The sequence below is a fragment of the Halyomorpha halys genome, unplaced genomic scaffold (genome assembly GCF_000696795.3).
Source record: "Halyomorpha halys isolate HHAL.00 unplaced genomic scaffold, Hhal_1.1 Scaffold748.1, whole genome shotgun sequence".
Classification (NCBI taxonomy): Eukaryota; Metazoa; Arthropoda; class Insecta; order Hemiptera; family Pentatomidae; genus Halyomorpha; species Halyomorpha halys.
Window position 1 is genome coordinate 391680 of NW_027111006.1, and position 19670 is coordinate 411349.

The 19670-nt window shown below is 31.2% G+C and overlaps 1 protein-coding gene across 1 annotated transcript; it reads right to left on the reverse strand.

Moving 5' to 3' along the window:
- Positions 1–499: 499 nt before the first annotated feature.
- LOC106685836 (uncharacterized) lies at positions 500–19119 on the reverse strand. Its single transcript, XM_014428769.2, has 8 exons — positions 18927–19119; positions 17521–17694; positions 14819–14934; positions 11732–11815; positions 6658–6800; positions 4410–4464; positions 2577–2778; positions 500–643 (listed from the first exon to the last, which is right to left on the reverse strand). Exons 1-8 carry the CDS (start codon positions 19085–19087, stop codon positions 520–522), a joined length of 1059 nt encoding a protein of 352 aa, XP_014284255.1. The 5' UTR covers positions 19088–19119; the 3' UTR covers positions 500–519.
- Positions 19120–19670: the final 551 nt, after the last annotated feature.

Here is a 19670-nt window from a genome sequence, read left to right on the forward strand (position 1 = left end):
TACTGGGAAAAATATACAACTTACTGATTTCCAATATATTCATTTCAGCAGTACCTCTTTAAACCCTTTTTTTTTTTTTTTTTTTTCATTATTTCTATAAATGTTAAGTATTTCCAAGTTAAAAAACAACATAGCATTGATATTGTTATTTAATTATCAAATTAATAGAATATTTGAATAGACTTCAAAATGTGATAACAGCGCACGAGCAAACAATCCATTAATATCAATTATCACAATCTTATTTTTTTTAAATACTTGTTATCTAATTTATTCATTATGGCTTATCAACTATAGTTAATCCTTCAGTCTTATTGTTTCTGATGGTAATGATATGATGTATGAATAATATTCTTACATTTGTAAAAAAATGCTCTTAAAACCTCACTAATGTTGTGCTTTTGACCATTTTTAAGTCAAAGATATTTTTTTGATTCTAACATAAGGATTCTGAATATGGTGATTATTCTAAATTTTTTTTTGGTCATAATTATAAAACTTGAGATAAAAATTGGAAATTTATTTCACTACACAGTTAGGGTATGCTGATTCACAGTCTGCTGCACCCAATCCAAGAACTGCGCCCCGCAAGTTGGCTAAACGGTCACCACCAAAGTGTCCACTTACCCAGCTAAGTCCAAAGCTGTAAAAATAAACAAAAATTATTGAGATTAACATTTTAAATTGTCATTATATACATACTATTATGTATTAAACTCTGAATTTTTAAATATTAGATTTAATAAATTGTATCAATATTAATTTTTAAAATGTCACCTAGTTTCCTGGATGACTTAATCAAAATAGTTTATTTCTATTTGAATTTGTCTATATGTTTTAAAAACGTATATTTAACCATGAATAAACCATAATTAAGGAACATATGAAATTAAAATGTTTAGTTTTCAAGAGATCAGATATTTTGAAAATATGGATGAAATAAAAGTTTTCTATCATAGGGAGATCTAGAGAGTAAGTGCAATTTTTAATTTTTTTTATTCCTTTATTTCTAGATGGGCTGGGTGGGTCTTACATGGTTATTTTAACATTTTATTAGTTTTTTAATAGTTTAAAATGTGGGGGGAGGGGCAGGATGTAGTCTCGTACAAAAGACATCCCTAACCAAATACAATGCTTTAACAATTGTAACAAGTGTAAAAAAAATAATAATGATCAATTATTTAAAAAAAATGATTAGCTAAATGACAATAATAATAGTTACGTAATTAAAGAATGAATGAGAAAAGAACAAATAATATTAATAATTAATGATTTGAGAAAAAGAAAGATAAATCAATAATAATTAATACATATATATATAGTTGACTGTAAAACTTAAATATAAGAAGAAGGTCAGGCTTGCGGTCAAAAAAGAACAAATAGTTTATAACTATTTAATGTCCGATGTTTCGCCCCACTTTGCAGGGCTAAAAAGATACAAAAAACAACTAAGAACATTACAAAAATTCTGTTCTTTTTTTACCGCAACCGCTTACCATCTTCTTATATTTAAATAACTAATATAATTTAATATAGAGTTTATAGCAGGATGTATAGCTTTAGTCTTTGTGATGAAGTTAAATTATAAATTCCACTTAATAGTACGCGATGTAATTGCCTATTTCTTATAAATCAGAGGGAATCTTCTGACTCTCAGTACCTTGTTTTGGAAGTCTAAGAATGAAACTAGTGTGTGCTTCTTCATTCATAGATTAGTTGCAAAATGTTAATGTATGTTAGTTTAGTCATGTCTAATATATTAAAGAAAACTACACATAGTCTAGTAAAAATTGCTTATAATTTTATTGTAACTAGAAGTAATTGTAAACTATTATTTTTCAATGCATTATTATGTATAAATGTTTGACAAGGGCAATGGTAAAAAGATTACCACTCCCTAGAGATGCATAGGCCTAATATGGCATATTTTTCAAAATAGGTTCCATATATTTTTAGGTTTATTGGCAATAAGTTCAGAACTATTAAAAACAGCTGAATATCATAATAATGTACTTAACAGTACATTTGATGAGCTTCAAGTTGATCCCTAATAGACTTCTTTGTGTTCATCTAGCTGTATCAGCTCATTTTGATTAAAACATTAAAGAAATAAAAATGATAGCACATCTTTCTAATAAGTAATTTCACAATGCTTGTGGATATACAATATTTTTTGTTCTATTGGCTGTGTATATGTAGAGATTGTCTGTATTGTTCAATATACACATTATTAATTTTATGATTTAGTTACATAAATTGCTGTTGGGTATGCAATATCCATAATAATGAACAAATAAATTATTTTTTTCTTAAAATCTTCATCTTAGAGAAGCCTTTTATTATTTTTAAATAACAATGGTGTTTCAAAAAAAGCTGAAAATGAATCTAACTGGTTTTCCTAACAAAATATATACGTTGTCATACTTTACTTGAATCATCTTTTGGCTTTTGTCATTTTTAATGCATATAGACTCACTTAATGCAGTCAGTGATATTCTTTCTGATTATATAAAAAAAAAAAGAATTTTTTTTATATAAATCTTGATATTCTAAAAATTAAATATTTTTATCCTTACCTCCATAACGGCAACCATATCTTGTGAGAATTTTTCAATTTTCTGGAAAATCTATTGTCCTTGCAGAGACTGTAGCGAAGGCAATCTTTCTTGCCTTTACTGAGACCCAAGAAGGTTTCTATGGACTGGCTGACTCTGTATGCCATGTTGTTTAATTCGTCTTCCACTGACCTCTTATCTCTGGTTTTCGCAGCTCCATCTCCTAAATTCAGAATAATAATTCATCATTTATCTTTATTTTCATTAATATTTAAAAGGAAAAGGGATCCGTGGAACAGAAAAGTAAAATATCGAAGAGAAAGTGGGAAGAAAGGGAATAGGCCACAACCTTGTGTTAAGGTGAAAATGGCGACTATTACGGGACTTTTTTTTTAGTACGTCTTGCCTCTTCTCTGAGAAATAGTTTATCTAAATTTATATTACATGACTTTTTGGCTTGAGCTCACTGCATATATTGATACAAATCCTTTTTCAGTGAATTCGTGTAGAGTTGTGCTTTCCACCGCTAACGATTTTTATAATTTGAATTAGATTGCAGGCCCACTTTTATTGTATTATTTTAAGTTGTGTTAATGATTTATTTCAAATCGTTGGAACTACTTGTGTTTTACCCTCGTAATTAATAACTTTCGACCAGAGCTGTTGAATAGAACTGAAGCTGAAGCAGCTTCTCCGTGGCAAAAGTTATATCCCGCGGTTTTGAAAATGAATGAGGAGATGGGAATCCGGTCAGTGAAGAAGATAAATAAGTAAAAACTTGTAAAAAATATTAGTGCCAACATTTCGGCCCGAATTTCAAGTCTTTAATAGAGCGGCTTGGTGTTGGTCTGAAGCCGAGTTCCAAGGAGGTTAAAAATGTTGGCAAAACTCAACAGAATTTGATGCACACCCTCCTCCATCGTATATTGTAAGCTATAGTCCAAACTAAACGTAATCTTTTTTTTTATTTTAAATTCTAAAGTACCTTCGAATTTCTTTGAAATAATTTACTGTTTTGCTTTGTTAACAGTAATAAAAAATGCATAAATAAAAAGAATAACATTATTAACTAAAGAAGAAAACAGGAAAAATAGGTACAGAAGCTTAGAGACTCGAAAATCGGGATTATCTCTCCAGATCGCAACCATATGTGCACGGATTTGTTATATTCTGTAGCACTGTTGTATTCCTGAAGTTGACATTAGTTCGCACCTCGTAAACTTCTTATTTATGAATTTTTATAGCAAAATAAATTGCACCAGCTTTATTATCTTGATTAGAATCAGAGATATAAAATAAAATGAGTTGTGCAAAAGCCAACTTCTATGCTATTTTCACTAATATCAGGCCGTTTTCCAATTTCAGGTTTTTTTAAAAATATTACTGGATTAAACTATCCTATGTCTCCTTTTATCAGCAAATAATTTAGAAGTGATATAGGACCATCGCTACCTGGGTCTTAGTTTTCGTCATTACAAAGAACGCCCACAACAACAAAATTAAAACTCAAAAACTCCTTAAAACGTTTGCAACTACAGAAGAAGGAGATAGTACGGAATCAAAATATATATTGGTATATATATTCATGCTAAAAACAATAAATTTCAGAAATAGGGGCTATGAAAAAAGGGGGTCATAGTGGGGCGGGTCCAGCCGGGAAGGATTGCTTCTAATATTGGTAGGTGTATTCAATTATATTCATTATTCAAAAAGTTTCTCAAACTCTAATTGACACAGACGGGTTTCTCTTGTTGAAAACTGTCAAAAATAGAGCTGTCTCCTTATTGTTGCAGACATCCTAATCAATCAAAAATTTTATAAACAATTTCAAAGTTGGTTGTTTTGACAATTTACCTGTTGATGTCGTGGTCGTCATAGTTTGCATCACGATCGTAGAGCCTTGTGCTCCCTATAACAAATTAATTATTTAAAAATGATCAAATACTGTCGTATATTTTTGTTAATTTTAATGTTTATAAAGTAAATTTATAAAATATATATTTTTACAACTTCTACAAAAGACCCTGGAGGAAAAAAAAAAATCTTCCAAGGATAGTAATATATTATAAATTTGCTATTTACGCTTATAAAAAATGCCTTCAACTACATGAAAAAGAATTCTTTCGGTACGATTTTCTCTATTTATTCACAAATTTGTATTGCAATTTCATTTTCTGGGTTCTGGCAAGGACCAGATTTTCCACTCAAGGCCTGAGCGTCTACAGCTAGCACCCTCACACATCCTTAACTGTTTTTCATACCAGTGACGCAGTCGAGAGAGAAGCGCCGGGATCTTTCGTAGTCTGCTCTTTCCTCCACTATTGGGGAGAAGAGTATGGTTCGGAGTTTCCCAGGCTGAATGTTAATAAGAATGATTGTTTTTAAGATATTATTTTACTTTAGAATTAAATTTTTATTTATTTGTTTTTGTTATTTTATGTATATATTTATTTATCTGTTTCTTCTATTTATTATTTTGTTATCATTTAATGTATATATTCATAAATATGGTGTGAATGAACTTTATGATCTACATTACCATTGTCTAAAAATATGACAGAATTTAATACTACACAATAAAAAAATATAATTTTCTGGAATGTGTCAATTGTATGGCAAAATAGGAAAAGAGCTAATATGGAATTTTTATATTCTTATTCCAATATTTTGTTACACATGGATAAAATATGTTATTTTAATATTTCTTTGGTGTCGTTGTTATTGCTTCCACAATAATTGTTTCAACTTCTCCATACCGAATAAATTACTAACTAAACATTACAAATGTTGATTTAGTTCTGAATGATTGATTTGTAGAATTCAATTTACACTTAAATGAATAGTGTAGCGATATCCTGAATTCAGTTGACGAATGAGATCGAAATATGGGGATTTCTGTAATTCTACATTAGTAAATTAAATAATAATTTAATTTTGAATTCTGTAATTCTACTTTAGAAAAATGGTAGTCCACAATATTGGAATTCAAAGCATATAAACAGACAATAGATATTTTTGACGATAAGGCCATATTGGGTTTTTCTACCAGCCAAGAATAACGGTTAATATGGAAAAAACAAAATATAGAATGATAGGTAAGCCAAAGAACATTAATTTTAGTAAGGAGTTTGTCAACATACAACCCTATAAATTTGGAAGAATCCTACGCTCTTATTATACGCTCCGTTATGCTCCCAAATTTAGATAAAAGTTACCCTCGAACCCTCACTCCCTAGGTAGTCATTTCCATAGTAAATCGCTATGTTTCTCTAAAACTTTAGATAGTTGCGCAGCTTCTTTAATTTTACAGAAAAGTAAACTTAATTTGTAAATAACTTGATTCTTCTATAATGTAGTATTATATTCACTCCCTGGGTATTATCAGAAATCCTTCTTAGTTTTAGTGTAAGGCAGTGCACTAGAAAGTGAGAACATAATATAATTTTGCAATCACAGTTGGTACATTTCTTTTTCTCATATTTTTTACCGAACTCTGCAATCTCCTTTCCACCAGCGGAAATGGTTTAAAAAAATTACCTACTTAAATTTTTTATCAGGACCAGTTATATATTCTAAGCTTGGATTTACTAAAATATAATAAAACCCTACGCACACCAGGCGAGACAGACTTCACGGGTGTCATACTTGAACCGTGGGTTCTTTGCGATTTTTCTCGTTGTCGATAAGCAGTCTTCAACCAAGCAGGACAAAACTTACTTATTCAAAATGAAGAAGTGAATTTTCTTCTGAACATGCTCTCTCTCTCTCTCTCTCTCTCTCTCTCTCTCTCTCTCTCCTCCCTCCCTCTTCCTCCCTCTATTTTTTTTTAATTCACATATCTATGATCGCTAATTATTATGAGTTCCCACTTCATAGGAGTTCAAGAGATACCTAAGATAAAATGTACATACAAACAAATTAATTTTATTAAAATAATAATATTATCATTTTTTATTGTTGGAAATTTAGATTTAATTTATGCTGCTATTTGGGTTTTTTTTTCTATGTTTAACTTTTTAATCTAATATTATTTATTTGCTATTGGCTGGTAGACTTGGTAAGTTCATTCTTGAACCCCCACTGCCGCCACAGTATTACTTACCACCATGCACGTGATAATTAGGTTCATTACAAACACCCCGAAAGCTAGGAATGCCAAAGCTGTCAATGCCAAGTCGAAGAGGTCTTTAAGTGCCAAGCTCTTCCCGCTGCTTTCATATCCATGGTAGTAATATTCTTCATCACCTGAAGAAATAGGTTTTTTAAATATAATTCTGTGACAGATACAAAATATATTTACCAGACATAAATACAAAACCTATTTGTTCCAATTCGAAAACTGCTCATAATTCTTTTGAGTATATAATAAGATAATTAAAAATAAAAAAGTACCATTACTATGTTAATGTTAAGTTTGTGGCTCAACTCACTCGGTCATCCAGGTATCCACTATTTATATCCAATTGAAAGAAGTTTTCAAGAAAAAAAGTTTTTCTTTATTGTTCTGCTGGATTGACTACAACTTAAAAACTACGTGCCATATTCTTGAATATGATTTAATGTAGAATTGGATTCTTACCATCCTTACAAGAAATTAATTCCACAAGAAATAAATTCTGTGGCTGTAAGTTAATGGTATAAGTTTTCACAAATGTCTTGTTCCATGTAAAATCTTTCCATGTTAAATCAAGAAAAGAGCTTGTTTAAGCTCTGATAATAGAATATTGCAGCCAGGTAAAGGCAAAAACAAGGAATATGTTTATAGCTTTTACTTTAAAACAAGAAAAAAAAATTCATTTTCAAAGGAATAAGTCAACCTTGAACTGCAAGAATTTAGTTTATAAATGAAGAAATGTGAAGTTTTTAGTTTAAAAATAATTACAAATAATCGTAATTGGTGGTTGTAACTACTAGGTAAAAAACAGTAATTACAATTACTAGTTGAGTCAAATTAATTGTAATTAATAATTACCATAAAATGAAATTGAAATTTCTGACGTCCCAAAATGATAACATAATCATTTCATGTAAAAAAAGATTATATATTTTGATTTTACATTATACAATCAGAATGATTGAGGAAGAAAGTCTCCTCAGAACCTCATTAAACTCATATTGAACAAAAATAATACTATGAAGAATAAACTTTTTTATTTAAAATAACTATTTGCTACAATTTCATTTTATACTTACATATATATATATGAATATATGAGTCTAACATTATTAGCGGAGTGATCTGAGATCAGAGCCTTAACACCTGGAGGTGAACTCAGAGTGAACTTCTTGCAGAGACTGTTCACTCAGTCTCATGATATGAATGCTGGGAGGTTAAGATGGGTATGACATGTATTTTAGCTCGAAGCAATCCATCAGGAAGTCTCTAAACGACAATTAATGCTTGCATAGTAGGCCAGAGACCACGCGGAAGACAGAATCAACAAAGATGCGAAAGAGCTGCATGCAGCGAACTGGAAAGCAGTAGCCCAAAATAGGCAGGCGTGGAGGAGCTGGTTCGGGCAGGTCTGTAGAAGAACCGAATAAAAAAAAAAAAAAAAAAGAAAAGTATATATCAACAATTTACTTACGTTTCAGGCTTTTTACTTTTGTCCGTTTTCAAACGTTTTTTACTTCAGAAATTCAGTCATGTTACAATAATTCTCTGGTTTTATAAATATTACTCCATGGAAGTATTAGTTATCATTTTTCTTTGGGACTTTTCATCCTTAATTTAATTATTAATATTACACATAAAAGAATTTTTTAAATAAACATACATAACTTTTAAAATTATATAAACTAGTATGTTGTTTTATTCTTATTTTAGGAAATATTTATTTTTCAACTATTCACATTAATACAAATGAAATGTTGATATGAAATATAAATATAATTTTACATTATATTTATAATAGATCTATTTGGTTAGAAATATATAAGAACTGGTGGAAGAATTGCAGAAGGTATATTTTAAAATAGATTTAGCTACATTCATAGCTGGATTTTGGTAAAATCATCCACAAACTATTTTCGATAGTTTGTCTTGGTCATCAACAGAATAAAGAGTATTGGTACGGTACATCTCTATCCCACTTTACATCACTAAAGCGGCCCTTATATCGGTGAATGATGCGTACTAGATGGAAAACGTGTTAAAAAGCCCCCTTGACATATAGTGCTATTAGACAGGCGGGGGTGGGTATTGACAGATGTAGCCTGTGTGAAATCTGTTTAGACTGGAAGCTGAGATGGGTAGCCACTACCTCGTTGGGAACCAACACCTGGGTCTTAATGGAAAATTATCCACGCTTCCGAATATTATCTCACCTGAATCATGGGCGGCACCCCATCGTTTTCTTTATAGCAAATAATATCTAATAACTCTCTCTTAGCTGTGGGGTTCTTCTCCTACTACAATAAAGTCCTAATATAATAGTTGATTGGAAATAAAAATAATACTAAGACCATTATTTCAAAAAATCGTTATCTTAAAAATTATTAATAAATGGAATTTGGTCCGGTTGCGGTCAAATAAAACTCAAATAGTAAATTTGTGTACTATTTTTATTTGAGCCAACGTTTCGCTCATTGCAGGGTTTCGTCAGGGCTCAATGGAAATCAAAGTCAGAATGAAAAAAAAAAATACGTATATATATCAACAATTTATTTAGGCTCTTTACTTTTGGCCGTTTTCAAACTTTTTTATACTTCAGAACTCCAGTCATGTTACAAAAATTCTCTGGTTTTATAAATACTACTCTATGGAAGCATTAGTTATCATTTTTCCTTGGGACTTTTCATCCACAATTTAATTATTAATATTACACATAGAAGAATTTTTTAATAAACATACATAACTCTGACTCTTTGACTATGACTGCCGTTAAAACAGCCTTGACGAAGCCCTGCAACGTGGGGCGAAACGTTGCCTCAAATAAAAATAAAAATAGTACACCAATTTACTATTTGAGTTTTATTTGACCGCAATGTTTCAGTATGTCTTAAAAATTATTGTTGCATGTGATTGATTGTAAGGGAGAGTTTGATTAGATAAATCTCATTACGTAGGTTTATCAATTAGTGAATCAATTTTACATCTTTCTACATCGCTGAAGGTGATTGTGATTAACAGGTTCTGTTTTTTTTTTATCAACTATTAGACTGTTGACTTTTCATAACATCGAGACTTTTAAGGGATCCTCATGAGAACCAAATCGTCAAATGAATACAATGTTAAGCCATGGAAATTCGTTTAAGTAATTCGGGTTATTCCGTGAAAACATGGAAGTGGAGGTTCAAAGAATCTAATTAGTCAGAATGAAATGTAAACTGCAACAAAATACTGGAAACAGCTCTGTCACTGTGTTTTAAATCCAATTTTGTTTTTTAATATGTTATTTTGATCTAAATTGGAGGAAGATTGTTGACCTTATGAAGTAGTTTGTAGAAAGATAGTTCGGGTGGGGGTCAATAAAGGTATTAAAATAATAGAAAAAATAAATAGTTTTATCTATTATTTTGTACCTTTATTAACCGAGACACTGACCATCCTATAATCTATTTGATTTAGGTTTAATTTTTTTTCTATTTCTAATTGTTTAATTTATTTTTATGAACGTGCTCTCTTAGTATACAGTGAACAGTACTGGAGATAGCACAGACCCCTGCAGTCTCATTTCTTCCAGATATTTTCAAGTAAAAAATCCAAAAAATAACTTTGTTTAAACGAGAAAAAGAGTTCTTTTTGATATGTTTCGTTCGCATCTATACACTTTTTTTTATATCTCTAACAATGTACTGGACAACTTAAATATAACTCTCTTTTATATATAATCTTAATATTTTCTTGAGACTGGTAAATTTTTTAAAAATAAATAATTCAAATTTTATCCGTTATAGTCTCAAAACCTTTTATTTCTCTTATAAGTCCGACGTTTCGGCCAATCCGGCCATCTTCAGGGACAATCTACTTAATACAACTTTGAAACTATATAATTTAAAAAACTCTAATTCCATGCTGGCTATTCTGCCCAGGTCAAAAACACCAATTTCTAATTAGTCAAATATTCACTTAAAACATAATCAAAATCATCAGACACTATTCCTTAAAACTTTTATCACAACAATTCTCTCTGTTCAAATTAATATTCCTGAATATAGTACTATATTTAATCTGTTATGTCTTTATGTATTATAAACGTATAGTTCGTGAGAGACATGTAAATTTAACGGAAATAAGAATTTGTTATTATCATTATGCGGTATTATTCGTTGGTGTTTATTTAAATTCAAATAAATTGTCCATAAGACGAATTAATAACAAAAAGAATTTCACAACCGTATATGGGAATGGGTTGAAGACCTCGGATACTAACACCGTTTTAACTAGCTATGCTTATTATATGGTTTGTCGACAGAAAGCCAAAGAACATAAAAAAAAAACGGTGTTTATACGAGGAACAAACAAATTTGTTGACGCCAGTTACTAACAGCCTAAGAGCCGAACGGCGGTGAAGACGCACTAACGTGGCCCACTGAAGTTGGCCCGCTTGTACATCTTGTTATACCTCCCTAACCTTAACAGCAAACATATCTAATAGGCTAGGCCATCATATTTGTAGGTCTGAATGCCTGGCAGAAAATCATAACTGATCACTTGAGAGAAAACAATCTTATTTTTGAGCATACCATTGGTATTAACATGAGTTAAAAGAATATTATTGAAAAAACAATTACAAAGAGGAGTATTTCCATTTTATTCAGGAAACGGATAAATTTAACTCGATATATTTATATATTAGTCCCCACAGACCGGGTAGCCCAGTGGTAAGGCACTGTGCTACTAACTCTAAGGACCCGCGTTCGAATCCGGCTGTAATAGATAATTAATTTCTGTTTCACTGTAACTGTGAGTCACCCCTGTGGGTTCGTGGTGGTCCTACGAAATGAAAACCTGATTCCCACCATAGTTAGAATAGGGTGGTAGCCTGTAGATAATCACGCCTCTCCCTCAGTACATCAGAAAAGAAGGAAAAGGGGATCGTAAAAAAAATAAGATTGATATTTTTCTGATAGATTTCAGAGAGTTTTAAATAATTATTACTCAAATAACTATGGGAAATACAATTTAAATAGGTTTATTTATCAAAATGCACTTATTATTTATATTTGATTACCTCCACTGTGATGTGGGGTGAAGCTGTGGGGTGGCGGTGGAGGTGGTGGGCCATAAGAAGCTCCAGGCATTTGCTCACTGTATCCTGTAAAAACAACATTATTTTATTCATATAATTTAATTAAAAACAAAACAACTTTTTTTCTATTTATTATTATATTCATAGGAATAAACTTAATGTATTGGTTTACAAAAGCAAAACAAAATTTTATTTTATAGTTTCGTTTTTTACTCCTATGGGCAATGACCCATAGAATCATTATTCAGTAGTATTAATCTTATCGAACAAGGGCATATCGAATGTTTGTTTATGTTATTATCCATAAAAGTTTAGAAGTAAAGAATTGCATAAAATATTTAACCCGAAGACAGATGATGCTACAAGAAAATTTAGAACTTCGCATTGCGTGACCTGTCCGTTAAATAGGTTTGATCTCAGAGCGTAGCTAATTGCTAAAATAAATTGATTTATAGTTTTCGGACAAATTTTCATTTGCCAAATTTATATTCATATGCGAATATCATAAAAACTACTACCTCTACGAAGAAAAGTGTCATGAACTACTTTATAGTAAGTTTAATTTCCTTTATTTTGAGTGTTGGCAGACATATGTCGATCTTACGGATCTAGAGATATATTTTTTCAAAATCCAACATTTTATACGAACAACAAGAAATATACATTTTGTGAGGTTATTTTGTCAAATATCAAAAAAACTACTACTCCTACAAAGACAAACATTATCAACTATTTTGTAGTAAATTTAACTAGCTTTAATTTGAGAGCTGGCAGACAACTGTACATCCAATGGTTTCTGAAATGAAGTTTTTCATAAATCAAACTTATTGTCCGAACAACTATAAATCAATTTAATTTAGCAAATATTATGAAAACTACTATTCCTACGAAGGTAAAGATCATAAACTTCTATATAATCCATTCAACCAGCTTTAATTTGAGTGCTAATAGACATCTGTACGTCACATAGTTCCTGAGATATAGATTCCTCAAAATAAATTAACTAACCACTAATCTTTCAGTAGATTTTTAAGAAATTTTGCTTTTTAAAAAGCCATATCTCGAGAACTATTGGACGTAAATAGCTCTTTTAGGGATAATATTTCAGCAAATTCACTCTTCTTTAAATAATGTTCTCTTCGATTTTCTTGTTTTGTTGGTAGTTTTTAAGATATAGATCTCCGAATGAAATATTAACTTTTTTTAAGGTTTTGAAATAGCCGCCATTTTTTATTCCCCCTACCTATACTTGGCAGTCTCATCAATTTTGACTTGTAATTATACATAGTTTTCATTAAAGTAATCAAAAATTGGGGTGAGATAACTGCCTTTTTTTCTTCCCGGCTCTTGTACTACTAGATCTTCCAAGAGGCTCCTTGTTCTATTTGATATTGTTCCGCGAGATCCAAACGAGAGCCCTCTCACGGTGAACTCTCTTTCTCCAAAGATCTCACAAATTTTTTATTTAAGGAAAGGGAAACATAAAAGTCGGAATCAACAAATAGCGTTATGCATATTGTGCATGTTAATGAAGCTTGGGACGGAGTCGAAAAGTAATTATAAAATGGGAACGGAAAGTCTTACTCTAGCAATATGGCCTAACAAAATCTTGCCCGCTAGTGGATGCAAGAGAGACGGATGATATTTTCGGCAAAAATCAATAATAAAGACAGGTGGAAACAAAAGTCTGGAACTATATGTTCTTGATGAGTATAAGTTCAAGTGGAGTATGTTTTGAAAACCATGTGCTGGATCTACGCTTTTGCCACTCGTCGCAAATCCAAATCTTACAAATGCTTGGTAAACAAAGGTAGCAACAAATGTATCCACATGCTTGTATGTTATTTTATCTTTTTCTTTTTTTGGCTATAACATTCGATTTTCATTATATATGAACAAATTAAACATAAGCTAAATTAAGTGAAACGTAAATATCAGTAAAGTAGGTTCTGGTTGGTCAAAGTTCACAAAATAGTACTAAATTACCTATAAATTCAACTTTCGTTCCAGAATTTTTACCATAAACTTGTTAATTTCATTACCTAGACATATAATCTCTTTATAAATATATATTTGTGCTTAATTAATTGTGTTAAATAACAATAATTCGCTAAAGTTAATTAACAATATATTTACACCAAATTGTAAAATATACCATCTTAAATTAGATTTAATTATTCAATCCCAAGGTTAGGGAAATTCTTTTATTAATTAAAGCACAGAGAGCATAAACATTTATTTGTTGGTGGTAGTTTTAAAACAATGCTAAGCCAGCACAAATTTGTGGATTCAGCAATAGCATTCTTTGATTTGTACCTAAAATATTCCATTGACACGCCATTGACATGCATGCGCGAATTTGCTATTGCTTAGCAAACGTTTAGAAGCCCCTTTAAAGAATTCTCGCATCATTTTATAAGTCATGTGGTCATAAAAAAAAATATGCACACGCAATCTAAGAGAGTGGTGAGATTTAGAGAGACGTTTATAAAGTAAGCACACAGATCTTGGATACGCAGGTCAGGATGTTCAGGTCAGGAGTGATTAAATAATGGTAACAGAATAAAAGTAACATTCTTCTAATTTTAATTAATGTAATAAAACATTAGCCAGCTCTGAGACATAGTTTCGTCAGCGATATGTTCAAGTATCGGTTCCAATTTTGATTTGGAAAATATATATGTGCTTAACGAGTTTTTAAACTGGGTTGAATTAGAAAATTATAATACCAGTGTTTTATGTCACTTTGTTATCAGAAAAGGTCTGTAATCCTATAATGTTGAAGTAATACATTAGACTCCTTCAAATTTATACCACACATCCAGATTGATAGGAGTACAATTTAAGAATGCTTTTGTTCCTACGGGACAAAGATTACCTAGAAACCCCCATAGTTACTTCCTTTAACAGATGGTATATCATCCATTGTGTATATTGTTGGTGTTATTTGAGGACTGATTGCTATTTAGGGTGGTAACTATTTATATTTCAGACATTAGAAATTTGGATTTGTGTCTCTTTCATACTAAGACGCGTGATATGTGGATGTTTGTAGAAGGTATGACATACCTCCAGTGGTTTTACCACCTCCTACAGCATATCCAGTCACCTCACCCGTCTCGATTTCTTCAGTGCCTGCCATCATGGTGTCATAGTGTCGGTAAACATCGTCCATTAAAGTAGACCTGGAAATTGATAAGAAAATAAAATAAGCAACACGAATTTGTTCATTGGTAATCTCTTAGTGGGAATGAAATGAAATTAATATTAATTAATTAAATATATCATTCCTTAGATTATGATTAGAGACCCTATTTTTTTGTAGTAAAAACAAGGAACAAGATTTATTTCTGTCGCAAAGAAATAAGTTTGCGAACCTGCCCGTATCTGCAAAATCGTAGTTTTTCCTTCCTTCTTAAATCTGCTCAGTTTCTATTGTTTCTGGTGGGACGTATTCCATATTTTCCTCGATTTCCTATGTAGTATAGATTATTTAATCTTCGTTAATCTCCGCGCTCAGTATGGTCTTTCTGAAGTTAGTCATCAGGAAGCGTCCAGCTTTGTCACTTGTCATACCAAGATTTATAGAAATTTTTCTGCTCGTACCCCGATAAAACATTGTGGCTTCGTTTTGGCATAAAAGGTGGACGAAATAGTGCATTTTGTACTTAGCACACAAAATCAAATCTGTTTAGAGGAGCGAAGCACATGATCAGTTGCCTAAATTGTTGGATATAAGTTCAAGAAGCACATCTTCGATGTCTCTTGTCTCTTTTACTTTAAGACTCTAAATACGAGATCTCCTAAATTTGGAAATAGTTAATCCCTATTTGAAAATAAGAAATAAAATACACCCTTAGAGAAAACAGATAACTACTTGAAAAATAAATGATACAAATCCACAAAAACTACAATTTACCAACCAACTAAACATAGGAACGCTATGTGATTGCATGATTCGTGATGAAAATTCGTGATCGCTGATCATCTACACAATTACTCCAAGACTAATGTCCATTTTTTCTATTTTGTCCAACGGATTGTTTAAAATAGAAGAATTGGACAAAATGCTCACTCCTCTTTTCACTTGTTTCAATATCTTACTGCTTCGTGCCATTTATGACAACATCACATTTCGCGTGATTTTAAGAATTATTAGTGATTTTTTTGGTCTGCCTCACGATATTTATCCAATGGTATCATTTGGTTAGTGATATCCCACTTGGTTTTTATTTCTTTGAATCCATTTGACACTTGACACATCCGTCAATTTATCTACAAACCATTTTTATTTATTATCTTTCTGCCTATATACCCTATATTTCGCTTTGTAGAGCCATCCCTAAATCCAAGAAATGAACAGAATTAACATCTGCTCCCAAATAGGATCTCACTACATTTACCTCATTATAATGTCCACTAGATCTTAGAACCTTACTCAGTCTCAATAGACACAACATAAAACGAGATGTGTTAGTGTAGTGTTTTTCCTTCATCACAAGTCCCAGGAGGTGGCCAAAAATTTGTTCTTTCTCGATTATCGTTTGTTTTACTATGCTTTTCTATCGTCGGAATAAATATTTATTATTTTCCATATTTATTATTTATTATTTATTCATTAGAATCACCCACTACTACTTTTATATCAGCTGCTTGGCAGGTTTGGACCCTATTAGAAAACACAACATACTAAAGATAAAAATTTTGAAAATATTTATGAAGTAATGAAGAAATTATATGTTAGATTTTGTTCATTATAGTATTATTTTAAATACTTATACTTAATTTAATGAGTATATGATGAGAAATATTTAATAGATTATATATATATATTTTATTCAGGTAGAATTCATTAAGAAATACCTAGATTTCTACAGTAATTGTAATGCAATTACAACAGTAATTGTGTTGCAATTACAGCAGTAATTGTAACATTTCTAAACCACCATTTATTTATTTATTTTTCAGATCAGTCTACTACTACTTGAGACCCACAGGCTTCTCCTAAAATTAAAAAATAAAATTACCTATAACTTATTTGCTTCTTTACAAAATTCTGTTGTGTGATAAGTAGCATATTGTTGAGACATTTACCAAATACATTAGCTGAGGAATCTGATTTGACAACATTTGCGAAAAATATATCTGATATCTCCATTAAGTTTTGGTTACTTTGATTGGATTGGATACTAGTATTCGGATACTAAAAACCTAAACTTAATGGTTATACTCAGATTTTGTAACATTTCTAAATCACCAATTATTTATTTTTCAGATCAGTCTACTACCACAGGATAAGTCCGGAGCAAGCAATTGCTGGATAAAAACAAAACTTCCGAAGATTCATAATGTAGATTCAAAATATAATCTATATCGGTGATATTATTTCTTAATGAATTCTACCTTTATCATTACATCGAATTTACAAAATCAGTGAAATATTGGGTCGAACAAAATTTACGATCAGGTATGTTATTGTTATTATACTTTTTTAATGTACATTTTAATTCTCCATTCACTTTGTTTGAGCAGAAGAAAATTAAAATTTTAAATATCGATAATTAAATGTTTATTCTTATTCTAAATTTAAGATATTCAAATTAAATTCGTGGCAATTAACTTGATGTCAGAACATTTGAAATTTCATGTTGGGGTATAAGATCCTTTCTATTTTCATAATTGTTCCCTTATTCTGAAATATTTGCTCAATGCCATAATTCTTCTCTTAGAAATAAGAAATAATCGTTATAGATCCGAAATATACTTCTCACCTCGACAGCCAGTCCCTGTAAGATGCAGATCCCTGGTCGGACAGGAGATGGTCTCTATCTGAGTTCTTGTGGTTGGTCGCGGGTGTACCCAGCCTTCCAAGTTGTCCTTCTCCCATCTCTGAGAGTATCTCGTCTGCCACGTACACTCGGCACATGTACTCGTTCATCTTCGATCTGCATAACGTAGAGCTTTTAGGTAATGGAAATGCAATAGATGGGCTTTATGATATGTAAAATTCATTATGTTTTTGAACTGTTGATTTATTGCCGACGTTTCGATCCACAATAGCTCTTCATCAGAGCCAGTTCTTTATGTAAGAGTTAAGAGTGAGATAAAACAGATGAAAATGTGAAGGAATACAAACTATCAAAAACTTAAATAATTAGGAGGATAAAGATAAATACAAAAAAAAAAAAGGACTAATTTAATAAAGAATAGTGAACTAATATATCATAATTAAATTAAATCTGTACCTCTACAACCCATGAATGGTTATGGGTGAAGTAATTTGCAAGGAATTACTGTTCTAGACCAACGGTTGTGCAAGGAAGTGATTTGGTCAGAATCACGCTCGGCTGACAGATTTTTACCCTAGTAAAGGTACCCATTTTATGAGGTTCGGTGACTCCGGAGGGTACCCTAACCCAGAGTGCTAACTCACGCCTATAGTGAAACAGACAGCAATTATCTGTCACAGACGGATTCGAACCCGGGTCTTTAGAGTTAGTTGCACAGTGCCTTATCAATGAGCTTCCCACTCCCAAATAATATATAATACATCATAATATATATTATTATTATGTCTCCTTAATTAGATGAAAACATTTTGTTATTTATTATTTTTAACATTTTATTATTAGTTAAATAATAACTACCTTCATTGGACCCCTCACCTAACCTTAAAATGCCAAAAGGCAATCCAAGGTATCATTAACACCCAGATATACATATAGCATACCTCCTATATGTATGTACCAAATATTCAATAACATCATTACAGGAGGGTATGAAAAAAAAAAAAAAAAAAAAGTCTCCTTAATTAATTAGATTAATGATTTTTTGCTTTATATTCTGGTTTATTATTTCACTACTCTTTATTAAGTTAGCTAATAATTGTTTGTATTTATTTTTATTATGCTATTATTTTATATAAGTTAACCTTGACATCTGTTTTCTGTCACTCTTTTATTCTTGCATTGAATCTACCTTCTTTGTATCTTTTAATTTCAGCTCTATTGAAGTGAAGTATTGTGGGTCGAAACGTCGGTTAAAAATGAATAGTTAAAAAATATTTTTGCCTTCTTTACCGCAGCTTTGGCAATCTCCTAAATTATCTTTATATTAGTAGATTTAATTTGACAAATTAAAAACATTTGTTTCAAAATTCTGAAAATAAAAATATTACCGGTGGAACTGCATGGTGAGGTAAGCATCTCTCAGATCTCCTTCTGTGGTGGTGTTCCTCAACTGTTCTGCCTCTTCTTGGATCCTCTCCAGTGTTGCCTCCTCTAGAAGCAAGGTGCTTGGCAGGTACTCAACGTTTAGTATATCGCTGGGTTTTATCATGCACCAACTCGGAGTAGCAACAAACAGCACGATATCTACAGCATTCAAAACAAATTCTTCGTTGAGTAAACATTCTTAAAATTAATTATTCAATAAAATTGGTATGGATTATAAAGGTAAAGAAAAAAATCTTAAGATTCTGTATACTGGTTAGGTACTTACATAAGGAAAACATCTTTCTACCGAGGTGACAGATAGACTGAGCATAGGAAGAAGCGACCGTGACATATGACAAGTTCAATGCTCGCCACGGGTCGCATCACCCACCAGCCGCCAAATTATGCCTTCATTGTGTCTCTTAGCCTCATTCATTATTATTCCTTCATTCAGTGTTTCCGCTAAAATCGTTTCGTTGATGAGTGCAGATCGATCAGGTGTGGTACAAAGTAGCGAATTCGAGCTATCAATTTTTTGTTATTCCGTTGTACCTAACACTCGAACTTACGAGTTACATAACATTATACTATTTATTTGGGAATATAATTTTTTTACGTTTAATACAATTTAATTAACATTAAATTTTAATTTATTTGCTTGGACGTTGGAGAGTTTCTGAAAATAAAAGTTGGGAGTATATTTGGAT

Coding starts and splice junctions, on each gene's coding strand:
- LOC106685836 (XM_014428769.2), bottom strand. CDS start 19,087: ATGATAAAACCCAGCGATATACTAAACGTTGAGTACCTGCCAAGCACC. Junction 17,695..18,926: donor CTCACCATGCAGTTCCACCG/GTAATATTTTTA, acceptor TACGTTATGCAG/ATCGAAGATGAACGAGTACA. Junction 644..2,576: donor ATATGGTTGCCGTTATGGAG/GTAAGGATAAAA, acceptor TTATTTTTACAG/CTTTGGACTTAGCTGGGTAA.